Source organism: Embiotoca jacksoni, unplaced genomic scaffold, assembly GCF_022577435.1.
Source record: "Embiotoca jacksoni isolate LCO1_2020_lvr unplaced genomic scaffold, fEmbJac1.0.p SCAF_21, whole genome shotgun sequence".
NCBI classification, from domain to species: Eukaryota; Metazoa; Chordata; class Actinopteri; family Embiotocidae; genus Embiotoca; species Embiotoca jacksoni.
The window spans coordinates 1860207-1887906 of record NW_027185352.1 but is presented as its reverse complement, the minus strand read 5'-3'; the positions used below and the strand labels follow the sequence as shown (position 1 = coordinate 1887906).

General features: G+C 43.8%; 1 protein-coding gene across 5 annotated transcripts in view; it reads right to left on the bottom strand.

Annotated features, from left to right (window-relative positions):
* Nucleotides 1–3733: 3733 nt before the first annotated feature.
* The window catches only part of LOC138202421 (protein bicaudal D homolog 1-like), a 52272-nt gene continuing 28305 nt past the window's right edge, over nucleotides 3734–27700 (bottom strand). For 4 of the 5 annotated variants that reach the window (XM_069156374.1, XM_069156375.1, XM_069156376.1 and 1 more), the window contains exons 5-11: nucleotides 27369–27543; nucleotides 22485–23000; nucleotides 21961–22139; nucleotides 19699–20089; nucleotides 19170–19364; nucleotides 18794–18945; nucleotides 9042–18231 (exon numbers count right to left, since the gene is read on the bottom strand). In XM_069156374.1, the coding sequence (XP_069012475.1) occupies nucleotides 17184–18231; nucleotides 18794–18945; nucleotides 19170–19364; nucleotides 19699–20089; nucleotides 21961–22139; nucleotides 22485–23000; nucleotides 27369–27543 (2656 nt within the window). In that variant the 3' untranslated portion in view covers nucleotides 9042–17183. Of the gene's footprint in view, nucleotides 6172–8837; nucleotides 8922–9041; nucleotides 18232–18793; nucleotides 18946–19169; nucleotides 19365–19698; nucleotides 20090–21960; nucleotides 22140–22484; nucleotides 23001–27368; nucleotides 27544–27700 lie in introns of those variants that run through there. The other variant, XM_069156378.1, reaches the window with a different exon arrangement.

Genomic DNA, 27700 nt, shown 5'->3' with positions numbered 1-27700 from the left:
GCCTGACCGGGCCCCATGGACAAAGGCCCGGCCACCAGACGCTCTCTGGAGAGCTCCCCTCCCAGGTTTGCCTCCACGAGGGTTCCCCGGTTTCCCTAATCCGGGCGAGGTGGCTGAACACCATATGTTGCTATTCATCATGGATAGTTGAACCACTCTTAGTCTGGACCAGTTTTCCTTGTGAGACCCTACCAGGGACTGTTGCCCCGCACAACAGAGCTCAATAATCAATTTGTCTTTTCAAAAAAAAAATATTATATCACGAAAAAATTTCACTGCTTCAGTTTAGGCACTAGACTTGTTAAATGTGTCCTGGGAAACTTTGTGTGGGTTTTCTGCTAACAAATCTCATTAAAAAACACAGAACATATTAGTTTCACAATAATGGCCCAAAAATGTTTGACACAGGGTTGTTGAAGCAAGAAGTCATCTGATGGATTATAAAAAGGCAAAAAGTGAATATAGGAGGAGGTTTAGGGAGATTGGAGGGATCAAATTTGCGTATTTAACTTAAATAATATAACATAACATCATGTAAGTAACTTATTTTAATCTAAATGATGATGTCGTAAGTTCTGGTGCCTGAACCGAACCAAACTGCAACCATGTCAACCTAAGCTGGAGCACACGAGGACGAGTGGAATAAAAAAGAATAAGTCAAGAAAAATATCTCACAATTTCAAAGCCTTTTGTGTGACACTAACACATTTTGTGAAAGGACCATCTACAAAATCAGGTTTCCTCATGCAAATATCACTGCAGACCTTTTTTCCAGGAAATCCATTTCATACACAGCATGAATTATTCATTCAACAGTACTTTCATAATTACACCAGTCTATTACCACGGCAACAGATCTCTCAACAATAACACACACGGGGAGGGAGTTGCAAAAAGCTTTGAGTCCATCTCACTGTTCAGCCTCCACCTTTTTTTTCTGTTTCCAAAGTTCAAAGAGAGATAAACAGGGAGGTCCAGGTGGTGCTGGAGCTGCTGCTCTTATTTCATTTCCTTTTAATTGGCCTTCACAGTACACACACGGCAGGATTCAGCCTTGACAGTATCTAAACACACACACACACACACACACACACACACACACACACACCTGAACCTCGCTGAGGAGTCGATACTGGAGGTAAACAACATTTGACAAATGAAGTTTCTTTATCTCTGCCTGGGTTTCCACACATGCTGCTGAACACATTTCCCATTAAGACTCATTTCTCCGTCTCACACTGGCCTTTAACAGATGCCCTCCAACAAGCCTCCGATGGAACAAATGGGGAACAACATCCATCGTTCTTGTTCCTTGAAAAAGTATATTCCAACTTTACCAAAGTTAATTTGAATCTTCAAGTTTCAACAGCTTAAATGTATCTTTCAGTCAGCAGTCTCTAAAAATGCAGGAACTAAATGTACAGAATATCTATGTATGAATGAAGAATGAGAATGAAGAATAAATGAATGTGATGGGAGAAGCTCAGGATGAATTATGACTTGCGGCGCCCCTCATACATCACAACAGGTCATGTTTGACATATTTTACAGACATTTTGAAGTAATTCAAACCCTTCACAGGGCTGAAAGAACCAGCTCTTCAGTGAAATGTATTCCATAATGTCATTTACATCAATATTTATTGCAGAGTTTTTATCTTCAGTTGAGCGGTAATAATCCTGCTGCTTGTTTTACAGAAAAGGCCTCCAGTGTCTCAGTCCACAGTGTCTCTGATAAGGGAACAAACAGCAGGGATGGAGAGCAGCTCTGCATCGCGAACGATTTCACACACACACACACACACACACACACACACACACACACACACACACACACACACACTGATTAACCTCCCAACATGATGAAATCTCATTTCAGACACAGAATATCCCTGCAGGAATAATAAAAAGTTAGATTCTGATACAAATGCATTTTTAGACTGAGGAAGTAAAAATACAAAAATTCCTTGAGCAATTCATAACAAGACTGTTTCATGTTGGACACTCTGTCTCATCTACTACCATCTATTACTGGACTGCATTAAAGGTCACCAAGAACCTCCTCTCAATTTTGCAACCCAACGAGCCACCAAACACATCACATAACACGAGGTGTTTAAGGTTAGAAAGCTGATGAGGCCTGGAGGTAAGGTGACATATTCTCCCTCTGACTGAGGCTGGTGTTTGTCAGTCCTGCTTACTGGGTTAAAATGAGGGAGTAAACATAGTAAATGTATAAAGACAGGTAGCTCCTCTGTAACGAGGCGTGAACTCCTCTGCAGGAGTCACTAATCCTTACACATGTTCGCCCTCTAGTGTTTCAAAGATTCAACTGCAACTGCAACTCATCTTTTCTATTCAGTGCAGCTCAGACTGGAACACTTTTTGTGACTGACCACAATCTGCAAGGAGGAAGGCAACGAAGACCCGCATCACAGAAATGCTCCTCAGCTCCTGAAGGCATGTTTTTTTTTTGTTTTACACTTCACTTCAGTTGTTTTACAGTTTGTACAGATGTATCCCACTGAGCTCTGATAAATCCTCACCTATTTTGCAGTTTGAACAGGCACTGCTGTCTTGTCTAATGTAATCTGTGGTTGGAAGATCTGTTCATTAAACAGACATTGAGATTTTGAAGAGGACCATGTTTTGGGGAATTGTTTCTGCCATCCTACCGACATCATAATCGCTGACTACTTATTCCACCTGCGCTCTACTCGGGCCTCCTCACCTTTGACTTAAAAAATTCGAACTGATGCAAGCAGCTGCAAAACCCAGGCTTTTGATCTCAACTGTCATTGGAGAACATACAAGGTTGGATAGAGATCAGAGGGTCTGCAGCCTGGTGAGAACCATCTCAATGAGAATCAGATTTTGTTTGAATGTATACTGTTTAAATTTTCGAGAAAAGTACTTGCCAAAGTTCTAATAAGATTCCTATGTTTTAAAAGTATTTTTGCTATCACGATCAGAAGAAATAATTGTGATTAAAACAACAAATCCAGTCTGATTTATGTCATATTCATCCGATAAATTCCAATTTGTTTACATTAACGATGACTTTTCTGCATCCAAACACTTCATGGAGTTCCTCAGAATTCTGTGAATGAATTGATGAGTGTTGTGTTATGCAGATGAAACTCACCTGTATTTGGCTATTAATCCAGATGAAACAAATCAGTTTAACTTCAAGCATGTCTCAAAGACTTCAAATCCTGGATGACTTTTAATTTTCTACTTTTGAATTCAAGCAAAACTGAAGTTTATATTTGGCCCTGAACACACTGATAGAAATGAGAGTAGGAGATAATTTCTAGCTTCTCTGCATTTTCTCTGAAGAATCCAGAATAGAGTTTAAAGTCCTTCTGCTTCGGCAAACCCTTTAAAGCCCGGTTCTATTGTTAAACACCTCTTTATCCCGACAGAGACCTTCAGGCTTCTAGAGTTTCCTAAAGTAGGTGAGGCCGAGCTTTAAGCAGCTCTCTTGAAGAACCACTCAGACGGTACACAACATCTCTGCTCTTAAGATTAGAGTTAAAAGTTTATTTTTTGAGAATGCTTATATAGGGAAACATAATAATATGTGTCTTTATTGTTATCATCACTTTAACAGTGAGTTTGACAGATTTATGATAACCAGTTGCTCCTGGTGTTGCTCTCCTGCTCCCTCCCACCCCACTCCTTCTTAATCGATGTGTTTCTATGGACACAGCAGATAGAAAAGAACAAGCAAGCACAAGAATGAGTCATTTATTTCTCATTTGAAAAGGACTTTTTTGGGGAAACGTGTGGAACAAACATATTGCAGCAATATTGCAGATTCCTCTCCTCTTCACAGCTAAATAACATTTACAAAGAACTCACTGACATCACAGTCATATCAAATCATAGAAATAAACTTGAATCATTTGAACACTTTTGTTGTGACTTTAGTGTTGCAGTTTTCAGACTTACGGTAAAAGGCTCCGTCTCTAACCTTTATATTTCAGTGCTGCACTTTGCAGTAAACTCATGCAGTGAGTGAACCCCCTCCTGATGCCTATCCTGTGCAGAAATCCACTCATCATTAGCTTCAAGCCAGAGTCTGAAAACCCTGATTTGAACCTGATGCGTTTGGATTTCTAACAGCCTGAAGTGGAGTAAAGTTCATTTTCTAATAATACACATTATTTTTCACCCCTGCAGATTGCAGCTCATGTCCAGTTCGGTCCTGTTGCCTTCAGCTTTTGGCAGTTGAGTAAGTGCTATGAGTGAATCAGCATTTGTGTATTGATAAAAAGTCTCACCGCGGTGCACAGAGGAGACTGACTGTTTCACGTCATCTCAGGTTACATCCAAGCTCTGTCAGCTCAACAAATATTAGATACTGAAGTGCAGTTTGATATGATGCCAACAGTCACGTATTTGGAATGCATTGCTTTACTTTGTGCTTCAGGTCTCTTTTTGAATGAAGACTTGATGTGTCGCAAATAACACGTGAGAGGATAAACATCAAATGCGGGATAATGCTTTATATATGGGTTAAAAAGAAGCAGCAATTTTTGAAGCATCAAAAGCTAAAACTACATCTGCACATGCTTTCTGAAATACACACAAGGGTTAACATACTGCCGGTGGTGGAGAGAAACACCAAACACATTCTCATTCGCAGGTCGTCAAATACTTACTTTTATCAAAGCTGTTTGTGTCTCGTGGACGCACAAGGTGCCGTGTGCCTTATGTTTAGCCACCAAGCATGACGTGGTTATGGTTTGGAAAAGATGGTGGTTTAGGTTGAATGTGACTTGGTCACTGTTTGGTTACACACACAGACTACTTGGTTATGGTTAGGAATAGATCACGGTTTGGGTTATGTTAAAGAAATGGACGTTGACTTTTGCTTCATCTTGGACTGAAACATTGATCTCCAGGGAAACCTGGGTTTGTTCCATCGGTTCCATCGGTTCGATGGAACAAACACAGGTTTCCCCCTTTTGTCCTTCGTCATCTGACCTTTTTTTAACCAGCCTCAACACGGTGCATACGGCCTGGAGCACGGCCTGCGTGGTGAATGCATTACCTTTTGCTGCGTGGTATCATTTCATTTCGGCGTCCATATCAGCAGATAAGAGCAGCTCCGTCTCACCTCAGTTATAAAATAGAACGTGTTGACGTGTCACAAAAACTGTCTGTGATCACATTCTGATATTTATATAATCATGGCGACATCTTACCAGGTGAAGGGCGGCGTTTCCTCCGCTGTGTGTGTGTGTGTGTGTGTGTGTGTGTGTGTGTGTGTGTGTGTGTGTGTGTGTGTGTGTGTGTGTGTCTGTGTGTGTGTGTGTGTGTGTGTGTGTGTGTGTGTGTGTCTCGCCCTGAACAAGAGTGAACAAAAACCACGTAGCTGCTTTTTGATAAAAACTCATCACTCGTCTACTTCAGTAATACTAAACTGATTTTCGAAGAGAAACTCATGCAAACCAGCAGCAGCTGGAACTCACTGTGTTCCCTCGGACGCAGTACAAATGTGATCACAGAGCGTTTCCCTGAATATTTTAGCTCCGATACGTTCGCAGCTTGCGTGAAAAAGATGCGTCGGGTTTATTTTATAAATGACGCGACGCCCGGCAGTGTGGCTGCTCTCATCCGGTAATATAGAGGCTGAAATGAAATGACACCTCGCAGCAGCAGGTAACACAAACATCACACATTCAGTGTGTACCAGGCCGAAGACACACGGTACCTGGTGTGTATGTCTGACGCCAACGGCTGTGAGGAAACGGCAGTATTTGACACCCTGGAGTCATTTCAGGACCAAATGTTTACACTTAAACACACAATAATCCCAGATGGAAGATTTGATGAGTTAAAGAACCCAAACTGAACGGGTTAATACTTAGATAAATGAGTCCTGTAGTGCAGTAGCTTCATGTGGCTCTGCTGGCAGTAGCATTTGTCAAAGTATCACTTCTGATTTTCAAAAGCAAAGTATGTGAGCCAGGCACTCCCTGAAGAGGCATCGTGGGACAATTCTCAGGAGGGGAAGTCCTCTGCGGAAAATGTTGAGCAAGTCTTAAAGGTCAACAGTGTCATGGATCGGTACCTCGGTTTGTGTTCTACAGAGATGGAGGACCCGGAGGAGGGAGAGGAGAGCCAAAGAGGAGGCACTGAAGGAGGCTGTCTGCTGAGCGATCTGCTGAGAAGGAGAAAGCACGAGGGAGAGATCACGCTTTAGTTACGATGGGAAACAGTCCAGAGGCTCAACATGACGAGCAGCAGCCACCTGACGAATACAGTCACAAAGGAACAGCATGTGTTTGAGTCAAATAATGAAAGAAATAAAAAGGTAATTATCTAAAACACATTGTTGTGTATCTTGTGAACATTAACAACTAAACTCTATATTTTTAGCAATGGTACACTATCTATGCCATGAGCATTTAAAGTTATAAAAAATTAAAAAAAATAAAGTGTGACTTTTCTGTGGTTTCAAGTCAATAAAAACACAAATGATCCCACTTGTGTGTCTCTAACCAGCTGGACCGTGCATCTCTAGTTCTGTGTTGTTGCAGCCACTTCCAGGGGTGTGTTCTTTTCTGTGACTTTGTGCCTGACAAAAGTGACATGAATTTATTACATTTGATAAACGCCACAACAGTTAACCTTGTTTTGAATAAACATGGTTTCATATGTACGCGCATAAAGTTAAACTTGCACTTATCCGCAACATCTGTGGGAACCAGTGCAGACATTGTGATGGCCCTCCTCAAAGGTGCAACATAATTAAAACAAGACAATGGTAATCTGGTCTCTCAGTCAAGGTTTAGGTACAATTCTGGACTTTAAATGATTATTGATTAAATATTGAATCTTGAATGTTAATTATCTGGGAATGCTGGGTAATATGGATGTATATCTACAAAAATATATGCTCATTTTAAATTTGACGCCAGCCACACTTTTAATAAAAAAAGTTAGGACAGAGTCAACAAAAGACTGTGGGCAAATAACACAAAAATGTAAGAATAATGTTCCACAACATAAAATTGCAAAACACTTGGGGCATCATCGTCTACGGTTCATAATATCATTAAAAGATTCAGAGAATCTGGAGAAATCTCTGAACACAAGGGACAAGGCTGGAAACCAATATTGGATGGTGGTGATCTTCGGGCCCTCAGGCAGCACTGCATTAAAAACACACTATTCTGGAGTGGAAATCACTGCATGGGCTCAGGAACACTTGTGAAAACCATCGTCTGTGAACACAGTTCATCCACAAATGCAGGTTAAAACTCTGAGCAAAAGAAAAGTAAAAGCAAAAGAAAGCAAAAGAAAAATGTTTCCATTGCAAAGAAGAAACCAGATATAAACATGATCCAAATATGTCTTCTTGGGTACCGAGCTCATTTAAAATGGACTGAGGTAAAGTGGAAAACTGTCCTGTGGTCTCAACCAAAACTTTTTGGGAAATCATGGACACAACATCCCCTGGGCAAAAGAGGAGAGGGACCACCCAGCTTGTTATCAGCGCACAGTTCAAAAGCCAGCATCCCAGATAGTATAAGGGTGCACATGGCATGGGTAGCTTGAACATCTGGAAGGAAGTATTAATGCTGAATGATATGTTCAGGTTTTGGAGCAACATATGCTGCCATCCAGACAACATCTCTTTCAGGGAAGGTCTTGTTTATTTCAGCAGAACAACATCCAACCACATTCTGCACGTATTCCAACAGCATGGTTCTCTAGTAGAAGAGTCCGCTGATAAACTGGCCTCCTGCAGTCCAGACCTGTCAATCATTGAAAACATCTGGAGCATCAGGACATGAACAATACAACAAAGGAGACCCTGAACTGTTGAGCAGCTGGAATCCTCTACAGGCAAGAATGGGACCACATTTCACTTTCAAAACTCCAGAAACTGGTCTCCTCAGTTCCCAAAGGTTTCCAGAGTGTTGTTAAAAGAAGAGTTGCTGCAGCTCAGTGGTGAACATGATCCCGGAACAACTTTTTAGAGACATGTTGCTGACATCAAATTTTAAATGAGCAGATATTTTCCAAGAAACAATGAAATTTCTGACTCAACATTTAATATGTTGTCTTTGGTCTATTTTTAAGTAAACATGAGTTCACATGTTATTTAAATCATCACATTCTGTTTTTTAACTTACATTTTACACAGCATCTAAACTCATTTGAAAATGGGGTTGTAATACAAATAGTATTATATATTTGTTTTTATTTTTTGCATTTGTTTATAATAAGAAATCTGGGGCAGCCAGTTGGGATGTCCATTTTCCATGATACAGATGGTTTACATGGCTCATGGGTCAGGTAGGAGGGCCTTTTAACACAATTTCATAGAGAGGTCAGTTCCAACACTGCCAAACGCTCCGTGAGATGGCATTTTGGCACAATGGTGCTTGAAAGCCAGCATGCTAATATGCTGGCATTAGATGGTTTTGAAGTACAACGAGTTTCCTGGTCCCGTTCCACGAGGCCAGAGTGGGAAACTCAAGCAAAATGGACTTCCGCCTCATCAAACAATTAACAATGAGTCAGTGACACTGATGTTAATCAGAAAAGCACAACAATGTTACAGTACCAGGTTGAGAATGAGCACGGCACAACCTGCAGGCAATGTGTCTTTTTATTGGAAAAAGACAGACACCCTCCATTAGGGATGTTTTGGCTTTAGATGTTTGCTTTTTGAGAAGCATTCAACATGCCCTCAGACTCACAACACAATGTGTTTCATTCTTGAACGAATGTGGTATATAATTAGAGAAATACTTGTGAGATAATGGGGTTGATTTTGGAGAGCTGGAGTTGGTGTGAGTGTAAGGATGCTGTTACCTGTAATCAGAGCTGAGGAGGCCCAAAGCCTCAGCTGTGGGGGGGGTACGAGGAACGGCACTGTGGCAGAAGGCTACTGACGATCTGCAAGAGACTGACACTGTTAGATGGACACACAACACATACATACAGTACAATGTAAATATTTCAGACTTGAACCCTTAAAATAATAATAAAGTCAAGAGCTCAACACTTACCCACATCAGTAAGGTTAAGGTCGGGTTACATTTAGCATGAGGGAACGTGAGATTAAGTTATTTTGAAACTTTTGTGGTACAATGTATGAAGCTGAACTTTTAACTGCAAATGGAAAATGTGGAAATAAATATTGAGTGTGGAAGATCGGACAAAATACGTCACAGATAGTATTGATTCATAGATATTTACAATATATTAACACAACACTGTACAGTTAAAGCTTTAAAATACTTGGTATGTACACGTGCATATAAAGTGATCAGAAAGCAAACAGGCATTGGAAACATTCAGTGGTATGACATTTAACAGTCTGTGTGTTTAAAAGCTGTGGCGTTAGCTCAGAGATGCTGCTTGCAGTACGCGAGCACTCGCAGCATGAACACCAAAAATAAAATGGGACTCAGTGTTGGGCGGTACACACAGTATTGCAAAGTGCTACAGGCAAAACAGACTCGAGTTTGGGTTAGACAGACATTTCATGGAAATAACTTTAAATGAAAGGGGTGGAGCCACAAGATCACTTCTCCGGTTATGTAAATTTAGACTGAAGACAGAGAAAGCCATTTAAAAGGTATCAAAATAGCATAATTAACCTGGCAGAGAATCCCAATTTAACTCCATAATTTCATATAATTTCTCTGTATCTGATTAGTTGTAAATTTTGGGGAAATTTGCACCACTATAGTGCATGTTTTCAGACCTCAGTTGTTGTTTTTTTTGTCTATATTGAATTCATTTGTTGTATAGTTTTTGTAAATTTGTGTTCCTGTGCTAAACACAAGGTTGTAGTATGACAACATGGGAGGTGTACCCAACCTTATGGTTGAAACCAACGATGACTTTCATTATAGAGACAATTATTCTTTTTTTTACCTTCATAATTCTTTTGCTGTGTAGTGTAATACAGAAAATAGTGAAAAATATACATTTTTATCCTCCAAATGTCTTATTTTGTCTGACAAAAAAATCTGTCCTAAAAATTGTTGTGTTAACTATCATGTAAATCATCATTTTGCTCTAAAATAAAATTGTTGCCAATTGGGATTATGCTTTAAAGTGATTGATAGTTGGCAATTTCTTGGGGAAATCTGACATATGGGGGGCGAGTAGGGGCTAAACAACATATTTTTGTTAGTCCAGCCATGCTCCTATTAACCACAGCAGCACTCCGCCTTATCCATTATATCTACTCAGACTCATTTATCCCACATTTCAGCTGTAATCCCTTCTGTCTGGAAGACCTGCACCGTTTGACCGTATTGTTACAGCCATATGCCATAATGTGCCTCAGGTCAACCAGCAAAGGTCTTGAGCTTGTGGGGAACAATGCACTCGTGTCCAAAAATCCCTCTACAACTGTCACAAACAATATTTAAGCAATGAATAGCACTTTTTGAGCAATGACAGCTTCAGTTCCTTCCACTGACAGACCAACCTTTAGAGCAGGGGTGTCAAACATACGGCCCGCAGGCCGGATCTGGCCCGCCAGGGGGTCCGGCTCGGCCCGCCGGATGACTTTGCTAAGTGTGAAAATTACAGAAAGACATAAATTGCATTTCTATGAGAATATGGAGGTTTATGAGTACAAACGTTTTGTGATTTTTTTTTTTAATTTTTTTTTTAATCGATCCAGTAATTGCTTCAGAAACAGCGTAAATGCGATTTCTGCTCCGGAGGGAGAAGCTGCTGCTCGCTTTGTGACCCGTTAAATCTGCAGAGGAGAGCCCAGGCAGATAAACAGTGGGCTGATGTCTGAGTTTTTGCTCTTTATGTTTCTAGTTTATTGTAAAAAAGACCTTTAAAATAGGGTTTATCATCCAAAAACCTTCACCAATGATTTAAACATAGAGAAATATTGTCGTTATGTATACATTATTATGCTATGATTTTACTGGTCTGGCCCACTTGAGATGAAAGTGGGCAGTATGTGGCCCCTTAACTAAAGTGAGTTTGACACCCCTGCTTTAGAGGGCCCAAAGCCATAAAGTCCTGTGACCACATTTGGTTCCCCACTGTGAGGGGTTTACAATCTTGATGTCTAAAGGTTTATTGGTTATCTATTTCATGTAGCTGCCTTTAAAAACATTATTGACTTCAGTTCCCCCAAGACATTTGACTGTTGTGGTCCTGAACCAGGGAAGAGGAACTGCCAGAAGTCATAAACAAACATTTTTCAGTTTTACCAGTTATCGTTTGACTTCAGTTGCCCACTAAAGTCACTTTCAATTTCTGGGTGCTTTTCCACCATAATTCCCCAACAACTAATGTCCAGGAGCTTTCAAAGCGGTTAAAGGTCCTTCAGCACGTTGTAATTTACATTTCTACAGCGGGGAAAAATCTAAAATATTTTTCTTTGCGGCCCCTGCTGAGAGAAATCCCACAGACAATACTCTGAAACAGCAAATGATTTGAAACTTTACACAACAGTAGGTGTACCATGGGGCAGAAAACAACATTTGACAGACTTCTTGTCATCTTTTATTGGTTCAAATTCACCTGACTGAAATATTTGCATAGGCTCATTGTTTGGTTGGTTGGTTGGTTGGTGTGTGTGTGTGTTTGTGTGTCTGTTTAATGGAGTGGAGGGAATCACAGAGAGGAGATCACAATGGTTTCCGTCTTTACCCTCGGCCAACACACAAGTAGGAAATATACCTATAAGGTTGTACCTGATAATAATATACCTGGTCTTAAGGGAATATACATGGTAATTATTCATTAGTTCTTCCTGTTTCCCAAGCAGCCAATATATTTCATTTCACTTCTATGTTGAAGTCAACTTGAAGTGGTCTGTATTACTGCACAACAATACAACTGAAAAGGAAGAAAGTTACAAATGTGAACTCACCACCTGGTGCACTTAGTGACCTGTTAGGTATGAAGGTATGAAAAAAATATTTCCTCTGACTGGGACAGATGTGTTACAAAGATTGTATACTACCCATTAGTTCACTTAAATTGCTGTAATATAGCCTCTGGCCACTCGTTGCACCAATAAGGATACTGCTGTTGAGGAGTGCTCAGTCAGTCATGGCCAAATTAACCTGTTAACTAATTATGGACTGAAAGCTCTCAGAGACAGAGATGCAGAAACATTACATGTCGTTTGGGAAGTTTACAGTGACTGCTTGTTAATCTGAAAAATAAATGGACACCAGTAGCTGAGGGGACAGAAAAGCTCCTTCAAAAATCTGAAACTAAACAGCTTTCTTCACATAATGTCTAGCAGCTTGTAATCTGCATTAAATTGTTTGAAGAAGTAAAACACTGGTGTTGTCACATTAGGGGAGTTAAAGTACATTTATCGGATTCAAAATGCACATCAAGTCAGGCTTTAAAAAAATGGATCAGCTCGGGTGCTGACTGTGCAGTAAAGACCCGGGTGGACGGTAATATATAAACTATTATCTAGTGCAACAATGAGCTGCCTGAAATATTTTATGTTCATATTCTCAAATTTAAATGTAGCATAAAGAGTTCATTGACATGTCATAAAGACATCTTCTCAAATTCTATTCACTTCGTTCAAGTCAAGCAGACGTAGAACTTCAGTGGTTTAAGGTAGAAAAACACAGACAAGATGTGGGCCAATCACTGAAACAGCTTTCAAAGCAGCCAATCAGAAGTCTGGAAAATAGTGGTGCCTGTCAAATGAGTTTTTGCCCCATGCTGCATGTTGAACAACTTGTTTTGTAGTCAAGAGGGTGTGTGTGTGTGTGTGTGTGTGTGTGTGTGTGTGTGTGTGTGTTTCCATTTACAGTAATAAACAGTCTGATAGTGATGGTCTGAATGAATGAAACAGAGAAAGACAGAAAAGTCCCACTGATGGAAAGAAGAAAAAAAGAAAAGTGTACAGAGGAGACATGTTGAAGAGGACATGATTAAGTATTTTCCAAGTCTGTATTGTGGACAGCACCCAGACAAAAAATATCAACCAACAATTATAAGTATTATCTGACAAAGCATTGTCCATCCCTCAGTAATCAAAGCCAAAGACAAATATATATAAAAAAAACAAACAAACAGCATTTTAGCCCGAGGTACATGAAAAAATAAATTTAAAAAATCACCAGAACAAAAAGGTTTGTGTGGCAAAAACAATCAGCCAGAGCAGGTGTGTGTTATCAGGCTACAGTGTGTACTGTGTGTAGTAGGTACTGTAAGGCACACACAGACACAGGAGAGCGGCATCACGTGTGCAGAACGAGGATTTCCAACGATGGTTTAAAGTACATCAAATATTTTAAGAAATAAGTTGGAGTAACTCAGGTCAAATGAGAAGGTCAACATGAGCTGTGACTCCACCACTAAGAGGTGGAAATACTGGAGACTCGTCAGGTAGCTGACCACATATCCCACAGACTGCAACTACAGGGAGCACTGGAGGGAAAACCATTCACATGTCTAATGCTCAATCAGAGATATCAGGAATTTCTAACAGTTACTGTCTCCCACTTAACAGGATGAGCTGAAGAAAAGTGTCAACAAACTGAAGGCAAAATGGCCGCCAGCTACCATCACTGGCAACTACATCTCCAACCTGCTATCATTGCAAAACGTGAAATAGACATGCTGGACCACTACAGCAAAACGTGATATAGCCAGTCTGTCTAGGTGTGACAGTTTCACGTTTGATTGATTGATTTACAGGAAAATGAAACTTTTAGGAAAAAGACCATGTTTGGGGTTACAACAAAAACAATATGGTTGGGAAACAAAAAAAACAACTCAAGAACAACGGTTTCATCTCCTGGTTTCTAAAATCTGCCTCCCACATTTCTGATTCATGCCACCAGGCCACCTATCCTGCCTCCTGATACTGACAAACAAATGTCCTTTGTACGTGGTCACATGAACCTTTGTTCCGTTACTTTTACGTGCGTGTAAGTTTCACGTTTGCAAAACGTGAAACTGTCACATCCAGAGAGGCCAAATCGTTGCTATCTCACGTTTTGCTGTAGTGGACGGGCGTGTCTATTTCACGCTTTGCCGTGAAATTGGGTTGACATCTCAGTGAAATCCAAAATAAATTCAGCTTCAACAAATTAAAAACCGAGGTATGAACAGTTTGAATGTGATGCACTTTTTAAATAAAAACGACAAAAATTAGAAATAATAACAGCCAATTAGCTTCATCCTGGAACGCTCCCACATCGAATAATATGCCAGCATTCATTCTTTCTGTTCTTCCAACATTCCCTGAATGCAGCATACAGACTAGCAGTTCCCTCCACTTCCTGTTTGTGTTCTACGTAGTCCAAAGTCCAGCCCCGTGTCTGTAACTGAGGAAACTGATATCAATCCTCTCGTAAAACAATCATATTTCTTTGACTTTTAAACGCTTAATTCTAACCATCAATGTAATTTGTGGGATCTGTTCTTTAAAGTCTAAATGATATCTCGATGCTAATGTTCATTCTGGTTCGGTAGTTGGCTCATTCCGGGTTGAATGAGGTGCGTCATGCTCCCTGAGTTTGGGGCAGTGCCATAAAAGAGCCCCACGTTAACTGAAAACACTCACTGTGTTACTGATGCTACGTTGTTGGTGTATCAGTAGAACGACCAGACTCACTCCACTTCTCCCCGTCAGCGTGAGGATATAACAATACTAAGTCAGGTGACTACACTTCCTTTGAATCACCTGTTTGCTGAATTCATTCCCTGATTTAGGTATATATTCTATTAGTTTTGAGAATATAAAGCATGTAATCCTTAAATTGATTTGAAGATTCATGGTTATCTTTGAGCTGGCTCAGAGCAACCGTGACGGTTCAGATTTCATGACCACTGTGCTGCAGTCTATGTGAGATTCAGTTAATAGCTTGTATGTTGGTTGGTCAAAGATTTCCATTAGTAATTTTTATATATTCATTTGCGGTAATTTATTTATTTATTGCTTCCTCGTACAACGACTGGACTGTGGGATTCACATGCCATGTTTGGGTGCTCGCTCGTGGCCCTTCCTCCTTATCATCAGGTCTTCTCTGTCACGGCCTCCCTTACAGCCTACACTGCATTCAGATCAACGGTTGTGTGGAAGGAGAAGGAAGTCTGCCGTATAAGAGCATCTAAACGTGAACATGCATAGCTGAGTACATGACTATTATAAGAGCAAACCACTGGGGGGTGCTAGAGATGGACCAAACTGATGGCTGGAACAACCCTTTATGAGGAGGCCGCTACACACCGAGGTGCACCGTGACACAAAACATCCAGCGGACACCAGTGATTAGTCTGTCACTCCTCGTCCTCAGCTGTCAGTAATACAAGATGTGTGTCTGTGTGAGATTAGAAACTGAAAAAAAAATCTAAAACATTAAAGGAGTCAGTATTCTTCAAACAGTCCTCGTGTCTCATGGACGCTGGACTTTAGGTGTTTAAATCTTGGTAAGTCTTTGAAACAACGGTCCAACCTGCTTGGGCAAATCCAAAATGTGCAAGGAGTGCGATACCACAAATTCCTTTGAGAAGAAATTCTCTGAGAGTGTGTCTTGTCAGAAGAGCCCGACTGATACGATATCAAACGCCCGCTTTTACCAGCCGATATCGGACTATCATAGATATTTCAGTATTGGCATATATTGGCCGATATGTGCCAATATGAAAACATGAAGCAGAAAAGGATGCTCCAATAAATTAAAAATAGCTGTATTTGTGTGTCTTTTTTTTCAGTTACTTAGAATTATTAAATTCCACTGTGAATTTAAATGTTTCAGTGCGCTGATATCAGGGTGGACAATGAGCCGTAAAACATCCGGCCTCCATCGCATATCTTTTATACAAGAATCAACAGTCATGTGTTTATAGAAAATACTGTCACAGAGTCGACTTCCTCCATTCTCAGTATGTAATCTATTTGACTATGTGTTGATGTGTCTGCAGAGAGGAAGGTGACCATTCCTCAACATTTATATGAGCTCAGCACTTGTGATATTTGAGAAATGTTTGGTCTCAGTCTTTCTGCCCATAAAGGTTTTCTGTAGGAGTTTTACTCCCTGACCTCTAACCCTTTAAGGAATGTCATTTCCCAGAGAGGGTGTGTTTATTTGAGTATCATTTTTACTTGCAATATGTATGTTTGATTGTGCCTCTTTAGAAGGTAAATTTACTTAATATTCTTGTAAAAAAGTGGAGGTGAGTACCGAGCAGCACTGGTTGAATACTGACGAATTCCACTTGCGTTTAAGTGGCACTAATGCCAAAGAACCTCCCTGATTGGCGGTCTGATCTATAAAAGGTCTTGGGTGTTTAGGGGTTGTTTCTTTTTGGTTCTGTGGGAAAGTGGAGGAGTGCATCCTCTTGTGTGCTTTGTTTTTGTTTGTGTTTTGGCTGTTCTTCCCACTCACATTATGATCATCTACAACATACAGAATATGAAGAAAGAATATTAGCCAGTGTATTGATATCAGAATGAGTAAGAATGAGTATCGGTCGGGCTCTAATTGTAGGCTCCATTTTTATGATAGCTCACCCTTCACTCAGACAGCAGACTTGTGACCTGAGCGTGTTATCAGATGCAGGTAAACACACGTCTGCCTTCAGACAGTTTGTTTGAATCATTCTGAACCCTCAAACTTCCAAAAACTTTCTGAACAAAGAAGAAAGCTTGCGCTGAAACGTAAGTGGATTATAGTATTTTGTGTACACAGTATGAGACGTACTACCATTAACACAGTGTGGATATTACATTGAATATAGAAGACAGTATTTAATGTGTTATGACCCTCATTCGAACATACGAGTGTCCGCCAAGTGTCCATTCAACGTTTCTATGTCTCTGTAATCACTTCATGCATGTGTGGTCTCGACCTGAAGAACCTTAATGCTAAAAACGCTCATTAAAAAGTCTCTGAACGTCCTCCTGTGGAGCGTCAGCAGTCTCAGAACGAAAGGAAGGAAGGCGGGGCCACTTGTGCTCCTTAAAGTCAAATCCCTGAGCAAAGTCACTGAACATTCAAAACCCATTGGCCGAGGCTTAGGCACGGGGAAACAGGAAGTGGGAAACAGGAAACCACTCTGTCCTCCTCTCTGTGAGCCCCCACTCTCTCAGGTGACCAAAGAGAAGGATGATGGGAGTTGCGGTTTTAGTGTCGATAAGGAGCATGGTGGAGGAGCCTTCAGAAGGCTTAAAGGATTTACAGTAGGCGGTCATTCTCGGGGCCGGTAAGCGCTGTAGTATCTGGGGTAGAGGGGTGTGTAGTGGGAGGAGTGACTGTAGGGGGCGGAGGGGCCGGAGTTGAGGTAGGAGCTAGAGGGGGTGAACGCGGGAGAGGAGCTGTGGTACACAGAGGGGTAACTGAGGGAGGAAGAGGGGGAGTAGGAGGAGGAGTAAGGGGAGGGGGAGGAGGGACTGGAGAGGATGGAGGAGCGCGTGATGTTGGACAGGGGCCGAGGGCGGGGCGAGGGGCTCCACGTGGAGCGCCGGAGCCCCAGACTAGGGGAGCGGTAGGGGGAGGAGGGGGCGGATCCTGGCTGGGAGGGTCTGGTGGTGGAGATGGAGGTGGAGGTGGAGGTGGAGGGGCAGAGGGAGGAGGAGGGGTAGGGGGAGGGGGAGGAGGGTTGAGGGTCTGGGGTGTAGTGCCTGGAGAGGCCTGACATACGGGGCAGCGTGGGCGAGATGTTCACACTGAAACTGTGGGAGTCGACCACAAACGTCCGCACCCCCAGCGTCCAATGGGAGTGATCCAGCCTCAAGGGGTTGGAGGGGGGCGTCTGCATCAGGGGAGAGGAGGGGGCCTCCAGAGAAGGGGGGTTCTCTGGTGCCAGCGAGGCAACCGATGGAGACGACGGACTGCGGGGGGGTATGTGTGACGTAGGGGAGGTGAGCGCTGAGGCCAGAGCTGCAGCGGCCGCGCTGACCAGGGAGGGGCTAAGAGGGAAGGAGGGGTCATCGAGGAGGACCGACGGAGGACTGGCGAGGCTGCCGGGGGGCAAAGCTGAAGTGGAGCCTTGGGCTACGTTGGAGGCCGAGGCCGAGGAACTTACTTTGGGGGTGCTGGTCCTCGCGCGGATCAGCCGGCCCCCCCGGGTGCGATGGGTCTGCTCCTGATCGAAGGCCAGATCCTCCAGGCGCTGCGTGAGGGCCAGTTTCTGCTGGATGGCCATCCGCAGGAGGGAGTTCAGAGTCTTCTTCTCGTCCTCGGCTGCAGTCAGCTGCCTCTGCATCTCGTCCAGCTGGGTCATGTACTCGTCACACCTGCAGAGCACCGAGGTTTCAGACGGTCGGAGGAGAAACAAATCAGAGTTAAAAAGGAGCAGCTATCAACAAGAAGAAAAAAGGCATGAAAAGTTATAAATAGTTTGACATTTTGAGGAGTTCTTGTCATTGAATGTCTGTTTCTTGGACACATTGACGTGCTGGACATTGTAAGTTTTAACAGGTTTAACCAAACAAGGAATAACATGTTAATTAATGAGCTCTAAAGGTGCAAACAGGTGGATGTTGTTACCTCGAGACCAAGCGAGCATTGTTGTTCTACCCCCGTGTGCTAAGCTAAGCTAGCTGGTTTCATATTCACAGTGTAGACACAAAGTATTAATGAAAAGTAAATACAACATGTGACAAAGCTTAATTTCTAATGTGGATTGAAAGAAAACACAGAGAGAAATAGAATAACTCAAATGGTTGATTGACCTTTTGGCCAGAGGGCTCAGAAGTAGAGTTGTGGGGAACGTGAATGTACAAGCATTTCAGTTCAGGTTAATATGAAAACAGTATTGTATCAGTGTACTTTATTTGCTCCAGCTCGGTCTCTGACCTGGTGGCGAACATGGCTCTCAGAGAGGAGAAGGTGGCGGCGTCCTCCTTCAGGGCCTTCAGCTCGTTCCTCAGCTTCATCATGGTGACGGTCACCATCGACTTCTCTGCCTCGTACTTACTCTTCAGGTTGGACAGAGCCACCTCCGCCGTCTGGGAGAACACACACACACACACACACACACACACACACACACACACACACACACACACACACACACACATAAATTCAGTTTTTTGTTTTCCAATTCGATTTCCCTTCCTTCAACATGACACTGACAGTGTTCACCTCCAGACCCCCCCAGCCACCTCGCTTTGTTTGAACTTACAATAATACCTTCAACAGTGCCACATTATTCATCATGGCGACCCCTCACCTGTTTGTTGGCCTTCAGCACCAGCCTCAGAGTGGCTATCTGCTCTCTCTTGGTGCTGAGCAAAGACTTGAGTTTCAGGATCTCCTCCAGGCAGCTCTCCTTGTCCTTGTCCAGCAGAGGGGCCAGCTCCCGGGCTGCAGCTCTCTGTCTGGACAGCTGCAGCGACCGGTCCACAGCCCGCTGGAGGTGCTTCACCTGGGGGAGGAGAGGAAGCAGAGGGAGGGGGAGGGGACAGGAAGTGAGGACACCAGAATATAAGAGGATACAAGGTGGTCAGCTTTATTCTGGAGTTGCTTCGGAGAAAAAGATGAAGAAAGGAGCTGGTGAATAAAAAAAAGCAAACACACCATCAGCAAGCGATGAAGGGAAGGAGAGCGGAGAGGGAGGACATAAACAAAGAAAATACAGAGACAAAATGGGACGAGCTGGAGGAAAGATGGAGGTGGAGAAAAGTTGTGGTTGCTAAAAACTGAGGAGAGTAATTGGAGTTTAAGAGGGGGGAGGACAGGAAGTGAGCCGTGTGCTCTACCTGGTCCCTGATGATGGCGTTGAGATTGTAGATGTTCATTGGCTCCCTGCGCAGCTCACCGGCGGGATCCAGGGCGGGTGACGATGATGACGATGATGAAGAAGAGGCACTGATGCTGGGCGAGCGGGTAGGAGGTGTGCTGGGCGGCAGGCTGGGCTCAGATGGCCCCTGAGGACCCTCCCTGTCCGCCTCCTTCTCCTCTCCCTCCCGGTCCCCAGATAGAGGCTCTTTGGACGGAGACTCCGAGGGGCTCCGGGACTCCCCGGGAGTCGAGGTTGTCGAGGTGACAGCGGCCAGCCGCCTGGCCAGGCGCGGTGTGAGGAGAACTTTGCTGTTGTCCGAAGACATGGCTTTGAGACTGGCATAAACGCCCCTGAGGCCCCTGCCTTGTCTAGAAGAAGAAACAGTGAGTCAGATGTTTTAACCTGTGGAACATGTAACGTGTCGGTTGGTTTGAGTCATTCTCTTCCTGTTAAAAAAAGGTTTCTTCACTAATTCCAGTAGTGAAATGTTTGAGCTCAGGGTTTGTATAGTCATTAAACTTAAACAGAGGACACAGAAGATGTCGACGTCTACGACACTGTGGAAAGTGAAGAGTCATGTATTCTAGTCGGTGTGTCAGACGCAGGGGAAATGGGAGGGTGTAAATACCTGAGCAACTTCGAGAAAACCCAAATCATTATCGGTCAGAGCATTTCCGAAATCCCAGAGCCTGTGGTGTCAGTCAGCGGTCTGAGGACGGACACACCCTGAACCAGAGACACAGTTTGGGGGAACTTACAGAACTTAAAGGATCTGCATTAAGGTCTCGATGCCTGACATCACAGCGCTGCGTCAGAGGTCTCGTCGACTTCATGCCTCGGTGGGATGGAGTTGGTGACACACAAACGATCTACAGCATGTCTGGCAGGTCGTCATCATGTTTCGGTTCCTCTGTGTATTTTTTGGTCCTGACAGTACTTCTAAATTAAAGACACATTTGGCCCTTAAATTATTTTCCTTCAGATTTGAAAGGCACACTGGTCCCAGACAAGATGCAGACGAAGGCCAAAATGATCAGCACTGCATGAAAACATGGACTCTGTAAGTCCATGTTGTAAGTCCAGTGTGTTGAAACAGAACGGCTACGAGGGAAGAGGTCTCTGGAAACACAGCCCTGATCAGCACAGAGCTGATCCCAGCTCAGCTTTTACCACAGCTCAGTCCACCCACCGCATCGGCCAATCAGATACACTCAGTCAGTACACAGTCCAGGTACATTCATGACATTTATCTTTGGTATATTGGGATTAACAGGCGCCCACATCAGGCCAGGCCTGGGAGGGGAACCAACCAGATCACAAGCTGAGTCACCCGGTAAACCTCGAGATGAGGGTGAAGTGCTGGAGACATGGAGGTTAACATGGGCAGCGACGTAGAGCTGCTGTTCATGCTGAGGGAACTTCCTGGTGGAAAAGCTGTCGAACTCTCTGAAGTCTCTGGTGGTGCCATTTCCCAGAAACAGCAGGCTGCACAGTGATAAGCTGAGTGATAGTAAGGGGTGAAAGAGAGTCACGCTGAAAGCTCTATCACGGGTATCACACCTCGTATTAACTGTGCGGAAGTCTCCTGAGAATCAAAGGCTTACCCTACTGCCTTTTTAAGACTCCATTAGTAATAACGTGCCATCCCTGCAAGCACCTGAACATTGAAAATGTAAAACAGACCACCTCTAACTTCTCTCGTGATGATAGCTGTATCAGACTTGTGGCCCAGAAGCTCTGAGTGACATGAATCGTAATAACAATATATAATAGGATTTTAAAGTTTTATTTATCTTTAGAGTGGAATGGTTCAAGTTTTTGGCTCGCTGGTCACGGCTTACATGTCTGTACTATTCAGTTCATTATAAACAGGCAACGAACCATGTCCAGTAAGAAAACACCAGAAAACAGCTCTTACTGCCAAAAACCCAATGAGACATCCAGCAGAAGTGTTTGTTCTGCTGTTGGGAACGTTACGGGTTGACTGTTACTGTGTGCAAGCACTGTGCAACACAGGCTGTTTATCCTAGCAGCAAAACCTCCAACATGATGAGTAAGAAGACATCACCTCATAGAGGCAATAAATGGTTTTGGGATTCATTTACAATGTATATTGCATTGGTACCTTTCCTCCTTAAATGAGCCTCTTCTAATGTAAGTTCCTCAAGCTGCCACTCAATCACTGTAACCTTTAGAAATCACTGTTGCTGCATGCTTTCTGTTGTGAAGACAGTCCCACCTGTAGTAGTCCAGCATGACCCGGTTCGGTGTTTCGTTGTTGCACAGACAAACATGGTGGTAGAGCTGAGCAAGTTCCTCACTCAGGGTCACCAGCTCGTCCTGAGCTGCGTTCAACGCCCCCTGCCTCTCTGTGGCTGCTGACTGAGCAGCCTGCAAGTCAGACTCCAGGGTAGAAATCTGAGGAGGGGAGAGGAGAGGAGAGGAGAGGAGAGGAGAGGAGAGGAGAGGAGAGCAGGGGAGAGGAGAGGAGAGGAGAGGAGAGGAGAGGAGAGGAGAGGAGAGGAGAGGAGAGGAGAGGAGAGGAGAGCAGGGGAGAGGAGAGCAGGGGAGAGGAGAGGAGAGGAGAGGAGAGGAGAGGAGAGGAGAGGAGAGGAGAGGAGAGGAGAGGAGAGGAGGAGAGAGGAGGAGAGAGGAGGAGAGGAGAGCAGGGGAGAGGAGAGCAGGGGAGAGGAAATCTTTTATCTCTGTAAATATTCCCCGTTGTGTTCAAAGACACTAGTAAGTGTCGGTGTGAGGGCTCACCTTCTCCCGTCCCTCCCGGCAGCTCCTCTCCAGACAGGTGACCTGCCTCTCCAGCTTCTGGAACTGACTGTTCCTCCTTGGCTTCTCCTCCGCTGCTCCTTGTCCCTCTCCACACTGAGCCAGCCTCTCACGGAGGGCTTTCAGCTCCGCCTTCAGCTCCACCACCTCCGTCACAGCCACGCGGTATTTGCACTGCAGGATCTCCAGACCTGGAGTTTGGTATGAAAACACCTGCCTCTTATCCAGTGCCTCACTCTTGTCCTCCTCAGGTTCTCCTTCCTCCTCAGCCTCCTCCTCAGCTCTGTGCAGCTCCCTCAGGGTTTCAGAGTTGAGCTGAGCGGCGGTGCTGCCGTGAGCCTCCCGGCTGACCCTCCGATGCAGCCGGCGGAGGACGGCGACTCTCTGGCTGAGGCGGAGGGTCTTCTCGTGCTGCTCCGTCAGGGCTCCCTGGGTGTGCTGCAGCTGAATGTGGGACTCCTGCAGGCTCGTCATCAGGGCTACTTTCTCACGTTCAACCTGAGGAGGGCAGCAGCAAGATGAGGGAAAAACACCATTTGATAGAACATGCCAGATGTTTTATACATTTTCCAATTACATAAATACATTTTGCAGGTTATATATAACCACATACAAAATATAATCTGCTAATGTCAGCGTTTGAGTTCACCCTTGTCTTGTTTAGTTTTGTCAGATCAGTTTCTTCCTGCCCCTTTAAGTCCGTTCTCACTGTTTAGTTTTGTCAAGCTGTCTTTTCCTCGTCCTCTGGTCCTCTGTCTCTCTGTCTTTAGTCATCCATGACTTCCTGTTTTATTTTGACAGCGCACCTTATTGTCTCTCTTCTGTTGTCTTTACTTCCTGTCCTCTCGTCTTCCCACCTGTGTCTGATTTGTTTCCAGCTGCATTTGATTATCCCCTGTCCTCCTGTGTATAAAGTCTGCGTGCTTCCTCCCTCTTTAGTCAGATTATCGTTGCGTCTTCCTCAGTGTCTTTAAGACAGTTTTCAATACATTTCTGTGTTTGCATCTTTGCCTTCAGGATTTTTGCTTTTGGACTGAGTGTTTGTGGAACTGCCTACACTTACATCATTAAGAGGATTTTCTTTCCTTTCCTTTTTTATTTTATGGTTGTGCATTTGAGACCAAACTCTGACAAATGTGAGACTATTTGATGTTCACAAAACCTGCAGAAACCCAAAACATCCATCAGGAGAAAAAAAATCATGAAAATAAACAGGGAAGAACTTTGAATTAACAGCTACAAAGATGATTCAGCTTGTGGTTTGATGGACAGACCAAAGGAAGTGAAACGTGAGGACAACATGTCCTCAACACAACTGCCTGAAGAAGGACACAAGATAAGGACAGTTCACACTGAGTCAGGTTAGAGATACAGATGTTAGAGCAGGAAATATAAGGAAGGTTTATCGTTAAAGAAATTCCTGTGAGCACTGGGTCTCTTGTAATAATTTGATAAATGGCTATTTAAGCTGTTTGTGTGTGCTTCAGTCTTGAGAATGATGAGGATGATGAGGATGATGAGGATAATAGGCGATACAGGATGTTTATTGGAAAACCATCGAGATAGAGATGCTGATGAGAATCAAACATTGGACATCTCGATTAAACGATAAGATGTCCCACAGTTTTTTGCTGCTGATCAATATTTAGTGGTATTAAGGGATGTAAACAATAGTCAAAATATTCAAAGTCAATTTAGATTTGCTTATAACAATATACATAATAATGCAACAAAAGTAGTGTGCATTATTATTTTCAAAGTAGAAACAACATAATGTTTGAGTGGTCCAGGGTTTGTTCAAACACACAATAGCATTATTTTAAAAACAAACAAACAAACAAACAAACAAATCCCAAGCTTCTTTATAATTTCATTAAAAACACCAGACTGTTACAGTGCTGGTCAAAATGTACAGAATCTGTCTGGTACAAAAGTTGAACCTGGCTCAGAGGCTTCTGGGTGGACTACTGGTTAACGTCCATAAAGTTCGATCGCAGCATCCTGTTTGATTCCAGTCAGGTGACACGTCAGAGACAAACTATTCAACACAAAATAATTTCTTTACAACTTTAACAATTTAAGCATCTTCACAACCACACCTGAACTTTTAAGTTACAGTGGACCAAAACAGCCGTCTCAGGTTTCCTTCAGACTGCATCACAGCATTATTAAAAAACAAAACAATCATGAGCTCATATGGCTGGGATGATATTTTTGAACATTAAAGTAAACCCTTCCAGTTGACTGGAGCTGAAGAAACAACTCTGTCGCACAAATGTTGATTCATTTGAAAAAGAGCCGACCAGACAGCAGCAGCAGCGATGAAACCCAACCGTGTACTGGAGAGTGGTCGATAGTGTAGTGTGTCAGCTGAGATATAAATAAGCTCTTCCTGCTCACCAGCCTATCAGAGCGTCTGCAGAGAGCAGGGATGGATGCGATTACACCTACAGGAACCACAGCAGATGCACACACACACGTGGATGTGTGTATACACAGAGTACAGCGTCGTGGGGATGTGAGCACGATGTGATGCACTCAGTCACGTCCTGAGAGTTTGGGGACGTGAGGGAGGAAGACAATAATGGGTGTGTGCAGGAGGAGGAGACAAAGGGGGGAGTGAGAGGCAGAGTGCTGTGCGCAGTGGGGATACTGTATATCAGCATGGTTTCACTGTAAATTATTCAAAAGCCTGTTAGAGTCAGCTGCTGAATTATGATCCCAGCAGACGGTGAAAATAAAGACTGAAACTGTCGTGTGTGTTTCTGATTATCACAGAAATTATCTCCCAAATTTACCGTTTGGTACGATTTTAATAGAAAATCTGAGAGAATATTTAAAAAACTGCATGTCAGCAGGAAGAAACTGGAACTACAAAATGAAAACATGCAGATGTTCTTCCTTTCTGAAATCAATCTTCATGTCTGTGTGTAAAATAATGTCTGTTTAAGTGGCACTGACCATGTTTTCAACTTACTATAGAGCCAGCTGTTTCCCCCTGCTTCCAGTCTTTATGCTAAGCTAGGCTAACCACATGTGGACCAGCTCCATATTTACCTGACCTCTAACCTCTAACCAAACCTGAACCAGAGAGGCACCAGATAAGGTGATAGTTATCTGTGACTGTTTTGGAGACATTAATCAGTAATCAACCCATTTTGTCATTTAGTTGTGACACTCAGAGAAACAGTTGTTGTGATGTTGGTGATTACGTTAACTTTCAACCCGGTATCACGGCAAAGTGTGAAATAGACACGCGCGTCCACTACAGCAAAACGTGAGATGGCTGTTTTGGTGCGGAAGGTACACATTTTGTAAGCGTGACACTTACACACAGGTAAATGTCCTGTGACACGGGATCATGTGACTGAGGTCAACAGAGGTTTTGAAACCAAGTACAAAGGATATTTCTGGCAGTATTAGGAGGTAGAAAGTTACTTAGTGGCATTAGTCACTAACTGCCATGTGGGACGATGAGGCGATGGTTGGGGTTTTGTTTCAAAACTCCAACCGTGTTCTTATTTAGTAATCACAACCACGTGTTTTTGAAAACATTTATTTTTCCTGTAAATCACATGGTTCAAAGCATGCAGTATGTTTAATTTTCATCCCTTACAGGAAAACGTGCAACTTTCACACCTAGACAGCACCAAGCGTAGCTATCTCACGTTTTGCTGTAGTGAACGGGCGTGTCTATTCCACGTTTTGCTGTAGTGGACGGGCGTATCTATTCCACATTTTGCTGTAGTGGGCGGGCGTATCTATTCCACATTTTGCTGTAGTGGACGGGCGTATCTATTCCACATTTTGCTGTAGTGGGCGGGCGTATCTATTCCACATTTTGCTGTAGTGGACGGGCGTATCTATTCCACATTTTGCTGTAGTGAACGGGTGTGTCTATTCCACGTTTTGCTGGAGTGGACGGGCGTGTCTATTCCACGTTTTGCTGGAGTGGACGGGTGTGTCTATTCCACGTTTTGCTGGAGGGGACGGGCGTGTCTATTCCACGTTTTGCTGGAGTGGACGGGCGTGTCTATTCCACGTTTTGCTGGAGTGGACGGGCGTGTCTATTCCACGTTTTGCTGGAGTGGACGGGCGTGTCTATTCCACGTTTTGCTGGAGTGGACGGGCGTGTCTATTCCACGTTTTGCTGTAGTGGACGGGCGTATCTATTCCACGTTTTGCTGTAGTGGACGGGCGTATCTATTCCACGTTTTGCTGTAGTGGACGGGCGTATCTATTCCACGTTTTGCTGTAGTGGACGGGCGTATCTATTCCACGTTTTGCTGGAGTGGACGGGCGTGTCTATTCCACGTTTTGCTGGAGCGGACGGGCGTGTCTATTCCACGTTTTGCTGGAGCGGACGGGCGTGTCTATTCCACGTTTTGCTGGAGGGGACGGGCGTGTCTATTCCACATTTTGCTGGAGTGGACGGGCGTGTCTATTCCACATTTTGCTGTAGTGGACGGGCGTATCTATTCCACGTTTTGCTGGAGTGGACGGGCGTGTCTATTCCACGTTTTGCTGGAGCGGACGGGCGTGTCTATTCCACGTTTTGCTGGAGCGGACGGGCGTGTCTATTCCACGTTTTGCTGGAGGGGACGGGCGTGTCTATTCCACATTTTGCTGGAGTGGACGGGCGTGTCTATTCCACGTTTTGCTGGAGTGGACGGGCGTGTCTATTCCACGTTTTGCTGGAGTGGACGGGCGTGTCTATTCCACGTTTTGCCGTGACACCAGGTTGCATCTATTTATCCTGTATGTATCTTATGTATTGTAAAAACTTTACATTGGAGACACATTTTTTCAGTAATAGAATCTTTACTCTTAAACCCTCCATCTATCTTTATCAGAGACAAGACTCACCGTCATCAGCTGCTGCTTCAGCTTCTGGATCTCTGTCAGGTTCATCTCACTGAGGAGGTCCGATGTCGTCGCCCCCTCAGCTTTCCAACCCGGCCCTCGGTTCTCTCCGTTAGCTCTGGGCACCGACCCTGCAGCCGGCGTCACTCCCATCCCGCCGTGCAGGTGGCCGTTACACCTGGAAGATCAGAGCAAAGTGCAGCATGTTTAACATCCTCTGGTTCACACAGGGCACGAAGAGAATGATCGTTTACAGTCATCACGTAATACAGTTCGGCCTGTGGCAAAGTATGCAGTCTATCTGCAGGACGTTCATGACTACATTTTCACAGCTC